General features: G+C 33.9%; 1 protein-coding gene across 1 annotated transcript in view; it reads left to right on the top strand.

Annotated features, from left to right (window-relative positions):
- LOC137620142 (uncharacterized) overlaps positions 1 to 3,708 on the top strand; it is a 4,552-nt gene extending 844 nt beyond the window's left edge. Inside the window, exon 2 of the mRNA XM_068350402.1 lies at positions 2,895 to 3,708. Within this exon, the coding sequence (XP_068206503.1) occupies positions 2,895 to 3,117 (223 nt within the window). The 3' untranslated portion in view covers positions 3,118 to 3,708. The remainder of the gene's footprint in view (positions 1 to 2,894) is intronic.
- Positions 3,709 to 8,332: the final 4,624 nt, after the last annotated feature.

Raw genomic sequence — 8,332 nt, 5'->3', positions numbered from 1 at the left:
ATCAGTTGCAAGAATATTTTGAAACCTCATATTTTTGGTCTTTGCTTCGTATCTTTCTTTTAAAATATTTCTCTACTACACCAGATATAGTTTTCAGATGGACACATTTTCTTTCATAATCCATTTAGTAAATATCCTTGATTTCTACTGTAATTAAGTAACCAGTCTATGTGAAGTTGAGTTAATTAGATTTTTGGATTAAATAAAAAAAAGGGAAGAAGTTCAATATCAATTTCAAAATATGATAAATGAAGTAATAGAATCAAATATAAGAAAAAGAATGGTGTGATATTAAGAACATATATCAATCAGTTGGTAGTGAAGTCTTGGGACACGCAGTTACAATGAGAAGGCCATAGATATCAAATGATACTTGGGATACTATAGAAAGGAGACAAAGACAGAAATTGATTATTGAAGGTTTCGAGGAAGTGATGAAAAATAAAATATAGAGCATGCTAGGTATTCCAATATTGATAGTGAGGCCAAAAGAAAAAACAGGAATGACTGGAGAGAATTTTTAGACAGTGAAACAGATGAGGCTGATAAAGCTATGAATTCAGGAACTGATTATGGTGTAAGAATTGCTCATAGAATTAATAATGAAATCTCGACTGGGGCAAAGAAGAAGAAGCCTTTACCCATCAAAAAGAGAGAGCGCTCTGTTACAGCAACAGAAGATGAAGAAAGACAGCGTTGGATGGAACACTTAAGTGAGGTTATGTAGGGAATAATTTGATTGATATACCTTAAGCTGGTGAAGACATTGATATTCTGATGAATGAATTTAGAGTGTTTGAAGTCGAAGTTATCCTAAAAAAAACTAAAGAGATGGAAAGCACTGGAATACAATGGAATAACTACCGAGATGATAGTGGATGAAAATGAAGGGACTCCCAGACTACCTACAAGATTATTTTGTAGAAAGTGGCATGGAGAGGCCAAACTTGATAAATGGGAATTAGGAGTGTTGGTGAAAATAGCAAAAAAAGTAGGCCTGATTGATTGCAATAATTAGAGACATAACACTTACTTCAGTTGTTATGAAAATATATAGTATGTTTATTCTAAAGAGACTGGAGAGAAAGATTGATGAAAAGCTAAGAGATGAACAAGACGGATTTAGAAAGGCAGAAGTTGCACTGATCAAATTTTCATTTTGAGGCATGTTGTACAATAATACGTAGAATATAGAAATTCCCTTTTGATTGTATTTGTGGACTATGAAAAAGCCTTTGATAGTGTGCACCGTCCAATTTTGTGGAGAGTCCCGTGTCAATGAAGTCTTATCAAATGAATTTCCATTGAACAGCGGAGCACTCAAAGGGAATGTTTTGTCACCTATGCTGTTTATTGTTTTCATTGATTTTGTAATGCATAGAACAGTCAGAGATGGTGGAGAAGGATTGGACTGGATTGGTTATAGGAATATAGCAGACCTAGAGTATGCTGATGATGCTTTTCTTGTTAGCAGAACACCACAGGATTTGCATTGCTTGCTTACCAGAATGCAAGAAATATCACACGAGGTTGGGCTGACGATAAATAGAAGAAAGACAGAGATGATGAGAACGGAGTATGCAATGGAAGATGAAAATATATCACTGGAAGGAGAAAGGATTAATGAGGTAGAATCATTTAAGTAGTTAGGAACTATGATCTCCAATACCGGGTTTTTAGAATTAGAGTTTAGTGAAAGATTGAAAAAAAAAAATCAGACAATGGCAAGGTTAAGTAAAATTTGGAAATCAAATCGCCTGAAATTACATAAAGATAAGACTATATATCAATCTAGTGAGATCAGCGTTACTCTATGGACATGAGTCGTGGTATGAAAATGAAACAATCTCCAATAGATTTAACAAAGCCCTCTGAAGGATATTGGGAGTTACATGGCAGGACGGGATTAGAAATGAAACTATAAGATGAGATGTTGATGAGATCGTGATGAGTGGTAGATTGAGATGGTTTGGGCATGCTCTTCACGCTTTCCAGGAGAGATTAGTGCACCAAATGTTCAGTTGGCCTCCACAAGGCACTAGAAGAGTCTGAGGACTATGAAGCGCGAAGTAGGAGATGATGAATGGAGAATTATCCAATTAAAAGCTCAAGTTAGACGCGACTGGCAAAATGTAACCGAGGCCGTTTTGCGTCAATAGGCGTAGGAGGAGATGATGATAAGATGAAATAAGAATCTAATAAAAGAGTGCGCTATCCTCCATTTAGATACTCTGTAGACAGCCCTGGTGATTAATAAATCCTCGTCATTTTAATCCTTTGATTTAGCATAGTGGGCCTGGAAAGCGTAAAGAAGATCAAGGGTCAGGAGTTTGACCCTTAGTGGCACCTTTGAATGAAACTAGATTGGGAAGGAAGCAGGGGTTCATTACATTTCATCAGTGCTTAGAGAAAGGGAAGAATACTTCGCTGAATCAATTTCTTTCCATTTAAAAAAAGAATATCTAAAAAAAAAAAGAAATTGAAAAGTGAAATTGATAGGAAGTGACCAAATCTATGTTCCTGCTTCCCTTCTTTAATTTTTCTCTAATTGTTACACAATAGTGGTTTTTATTCTGATTTCATCTATAGATCTTTGTACTTCATCTCTGTTTTGTTTCTCAACTCCCTTTTTTCACCGTCTTGACACTGCTGAATGCCCAAAATTTCATAAATTGAGATTTAGCTAAAAGAGTGGGACTGAATACAAAAGAAACGATGGACCTGTATGTTTGGGATTTATCAATTGAGAAATTAAATAGGGGAGCAGAAAGAAAATCCTTAAATTTGGCATAATAATGAATAGATTATGTATGCTGGCGTCTCACTGGCAAAGGTCATGGTCGCTGATTTAGCAGTAAAGATTCAGTGATAATGTTCACCATAATTTTCACCAGGTCGAAAGCTGCACTGAAGCGAGTTCACGCCTACAGGGAGAAAGAAAAGAGCCGAAAACTGGCCGAACTGGACCGACTCTGCGCGGCTGCCGAAAATGCTCACGCTGGTCTGCGACTCTACATGCTCATCACGACACCTTCAGCAACGACACCATCACCGCCCCCGGCTAAAGTGGTGCCTCTTCTCTCCGACAGAGACGTCTGGTTACAAAACAAATGGTAATGCTGCTGTAACACAGTAATACACGCTGAATTTGTAACAGTTTGTTTGCATGGCACCTCCATTTCATTGCTAATTTTTCACTATCCTTAAGATCCAGTAAAACCAGTCACTCTCAAAGATTTTCCTGAAGTATATAATAGTAAACGATTCTTATGTGAAAGAGAGAATAAAGATTTAAATAACGTTAAACCCTTCTAAGCCAAACTTCATCAGATTCAGATATCAATATGAAATACTCTATTTACTGTAGTTAGAACACATCCAACTAACGAAGTTTTTTCCTACCTTATTTAGGAAGGTACAGATGAATGATATATTTGGAGCCTATTGTCTCCAAATAAAGATATATAAATCAGGTCATTTTGTTTGTATGACAGTAATGGAAAATTTGCATGTTGCTTCCATTCAAAGCATAGCTTGACCTCTTATTCGCTAATTGCTCAACAGAATATACAGTAGATAGGTGAATCAGGTTACATGAGCTACAGACTAATCACCATTCGTATGTCAGGATACCTGAAAACTTTAAATCAATCAATCAATCGTATGTTCTATAAGAATATAATATCATTTCAAGATATTAATGGTAATTAAAGAATCTATACAACTCACTTGACCAAGAAATATGTTCTAATAATATATAAGTACTTTTTTTTTAAGAGTAAATGAGAAAATTTTTAAGATTCACATCTCCATAAAAATTGTATCTCTCACAATGACCTTTCCTTGTACAACAAATAAACCTTTTCATTAACATATTAAATAGAAGTATCATAATTAATTCGCTTGAAATTCCTTTCATGCAAGTATAAAGCCAATAACCATGAATTGGTCATTCTAAATCCATAATTATCTTTATAAACTACGGAAATAAATTAATTCTATTGTTTTTCTTCTAAAAGCTAAGCCAAACTCATGCCCTATATCTTCTAAGCATGACGCTTGTGACGTAAATCAATCATAATCTATGTTCTGCTGACCCTATAAATAAGAAATGCATAAAAACTGTTCTTTTTTTATATGCTCAATGTTCTTTTCTCTCTTGCTGTAGGCAAAATATTGTAAGTACAAATATCCATAGATTTATTATAGCTGCTTTATAAAGAGTCTTGCATTAATTCTCAAGCTTCTGCAAACATCTTCCTGGATGTATTTAAAGAGTGCGAGGCTCACAACCTATAAATGCTTTTGTAAAGAAATTCTGTAGAAAGTAAAGTCTTTAAATGAAAGCTCAGATTATGAAATCAAGATGTCTGGTTATGAAGAATTTGTATCAATTTCCTATTAAAGTTTTCTATAACTCTACAAAAGTTTCATTATTCCTGTTTATTACATTAAGGAGGACAATTATTGAAATGATTATGATTATCGTGATCATCATAAATTACGCTCTTCCCAAACGACTTCGTAAAACCAGGTAATCTGTGAATTCACCCCAGGAATTTACTTTCATTTTTTGGTTTTTGAATCACAGATCAATAACAATTAAAGGATATCTAGAAACATAACCCTTTAAAGGGCTGAATAGTATTATAATACGGAGAAAGCGAATGAGAACAAGTGAAAGATCATTCCATGGGTTCCCTGAGCAAGAACCCGTGCTGGCATTAGGGAAACTTAGTCTAAGATTAAAACACGAGAGAGAGAGAGAGAGAGAGAGAGAGAGAGAGAGAGAGAGAGAGAGAGAGAGAGAGAGAGAGAGAGAGAGAGAGACGTTCTTCCACAAGTCCTCTAGGAAAAAGTGGTATCCAGAGACGACGTACCAATGTAAGTATCTCTTTGTCGTTTTAAGGCAATAATGAATCATTTATAATGAAGAATAGACTGTATAGGAGATGCGTACTATTAAGAAATATTATGTGAAGAAATTACACTTTTTTCCTGACTAATATCAAAATTATTTAACATTAGCAACGTAGTAAAGGGAAGTAACAGACATAGCTATTTGACAGTGGTCAAGGATATTTGGAATTTCCTTTGGAAAATGGAAGTGTTGAAGCTCTTGAAGGTAATTGGAGGATCTGAATATGACTGCAAGGTGATGAAAATAATGGGTATTAGATGAAAGCTTTGGAGTTAAAGGGAATATTCGAGAATTTACCAGAGTAACATTTTAATTTTGTTGCTTTCATACAAGCTATGGTGAACAGCTCTTCTGGGAGAAGGACACTCCAAAATCAAACCATTGTTCTCTAGTCATGGGTAGTGCTCTAGCCTCTGTACCATGGTCTTCCACTGTCTGGGATTAGAGTTCTCTTGCTTGAGGGTACACTCGGGCACAACATTCTATCTAATTTCTCATTCTCTTGTTTTGTTAAAGTTTTTATAGTTTATATTGAAATATTTATTTAGATGTTACTGTTCTTAGAATATTTAATTTTTCCTTGTTTACTTTCCTCACTGAGCTATTTTCCCTGTTGGGGCCCCTGGGCTTATAGAATCCTGCTTTTCCAACAAGGGTTGTAGCTTAGTAAGTAATAATAATAATAATAATAATAATAATAATAATAATAATAATAATAATAATAATAATAAAAACCTGAAGTTATCTATTTTCAATAAAGAAATGCTTTAATATTTTTGTAGTAGATTTAGGACCTGGAGTTAGTAAAATATAAATGTAACTACGTAATATCTAATAGATTTACGCTATCCTGACTTACATACATTAGTTTTTATACAGTTTCTTAGTAAGTTAAAACTAAACATTTCCTTAGATTTAACAATTAACAATATCTTTTAATACTAATATTCACATTTTTTTTTTACAAAACGTAAAATATCTGAACTTTCCACTACTAGAAATATATCAATAGTTCACTCCAGTATATAGAATAGAATTGACTTTATACATACTCAAATTCTATGGAAAAAGATAGTACGGTAATGTAGTCATTATGTATCGAATGTTTCAATCCTATCAGATAACCTTGAACACTGTTCTTAAAGAACAGTCAGTGTTTAGCAGTCTTTACTGCTATATATGTAGCGAACAGAGCTGAAGGCTACATGACACTTGGTAACAGTTTTAAAGTCCAGCTGGCTACTACTGTAAACATCAGCAGCCGCAACAAGTCTCGCTAATTTAGCTATGTTACTACCACGCTGTAAAACTTGCATACAAAATCATAAGAGAGACAGAAGAAGCTGTCTCTCAGGGCTAAGGCGAGTCATTCCTTAAAAAAAAAAACCAAAAAAAAAAAAACATAGAAATGATTCAAGAGGATAATGTGAGATAAAAACATGAAAAGATAAAATTACTTTACATTCCACACCGCTAATTTTGTCTCACATTGTAATTCCACAATTTTGTCTGACAACCATACGTCATATTCAAATAGACAAAAGTAACATTTATTCATATCCTGGTAATGAGAAACTTCTTGATAAGAACTCTGTTTTCATTTATATCATTACCATTAAACTTCATTTTCTATAGAATCTAAGTCTCATTCTTTGGTTACCGCCTTTCATGATTTCCCATAAAATGTCACAAATTTCCCTTCTATATAAAGTCAAAACTCTTGCATCCAAAACCGTTTATTGCCACTAAAATCTCTATGAAAATATTTTCCTATTCACTGGAAAACATCTCTTGATCCAGTCACTAAACTCTTCTATATATGCCACTTCTCGAATTAATGCACTCATGGGTTCACGTTCCCTGACATGTTATTACTCACTCACTATATCTGCTAATTCTTCTCCATTTATTCTTACACTCTATTTTGGTATCGAATATAATGTGTTTTCAATTTTACTCATTATATTCCAATCAATTCTTTCTTTTATCATTCTTTTTATATTTGTGTCTTTCTTTTCCTTTCCTTTTAATGCTTTCTTTCTTCCTTCCTTATTCTCCACTCCCCGATTTTTTTACTACTTCATTCAGTTTTCCTTCTATTTTATAATCAGTTGTGATGTATGGGGTGATTAATGTTATCGGACCTGTGGCTCTGTTGTGCTTACCTATAATGATAAGATATTTCTAGTATTTACATCTGCCTTTATTTGTAGTTTACTAGAGTGTATCTATTCGGCTCTGGCCTGACGACTAATCTGGCGTCATGTGAATGATACAAAAGCGTATGTGATTGAACACAAATAAATAGCAAACAGTATAAACATAAAAAATAATCTAATCACCTTACTAGATATAAACTAATAGAGTTGTACGCATCTTGAGGTCGTTTATACAAAATCTAATATTGAGGTATATATGCAACAGTACTTATAATCATTTACATAATTTGATTCATACACGTGCTGTACAGATGCAATGTTGTTCTCGATAAGTGTAGTGCTATGGGGTTACTTAAGGTACATAATTTACGATTCATTACAAGTCATATACATGAAATAATGCTCTCATCAGCATCTTCAAATCTTCATTTTCCTTTCACATTTTCTCTACAGTCCTATCAAAAATTTAGCTTTATTCTCCATAGTTGCTATTGCTCATGTATACTCTTCTCTCGCTCTTTCTCTATCCTTTCTAGTCCAAATGAATCATGCTCCAGGTTGGACGAGAAAAATACTCCATTTTACATTCTGACTTTATTTACGCTATACACACAAGCACACTTATATTCCTTTTTATACTCTTACAAACTAATTTCCTAATAATCTCAAAACTAATTATTAACTTAAATCCAAACAATTAACTATAACTTTTACCGTAAATTTTACATCTACAAAATATTTCCTACTAGTAAACAAGTCGTACGCAGTTTTCTGAATAACGCAAAAGACCGTAAAGGGGTAGAGAAAGCGTAAAAAACGTAAAGAAGATCGATATATATAGTTTCTTAATAGGAAGTTTTTCCGGCAGTACCCATATAATTATTGTTGCTCATGAGAAAATAAGAATATATCCACGAAATAATGACCCATTGGGTTTGCAAGTCCAGCTCAATAAGCACCCCTTAGGAGAACTAGGAGCCGAGATCGAGGACCAATAACGTTCGATTTTGTCAACAAACAGTATCACTCACACTGGAAATCACCAATGTCCATTGCAGGTGTACTACCAGCCACTTTCTGGTGAATATTGACAAATAGTATCCTAATTTTATATTCCTTTACGTTCAGTTACCCAGCTGTAGCCTACGTCCATGATGAACTGATACAAGTTGCTTTTCCTTTACTACTATATATGCAGAGTGAATAAATCTCATCACTTGCCTTCTGCTAATACTAGGCTTTAAAGCTTGGA

The sequence above is a fragment of the Palaemon carinicauda genome, chromosome 26 (genome assembly GCF_036898095.1).
Source record: "Palaemon carinicauda isolate YSFRI2023 chromosome 26, ASM3689809v2, whole genome shotgun sequence".
Lineage (NCBI taxonomy): Eukaryota > Metazoa > Arthropoda > Malacostraca > Decapoda > Palaemonidae > Palaemon > Palaemon carinicauda.
This window is presented reverse-complemented; position numbering and strand designations above follow the sequence as displayed.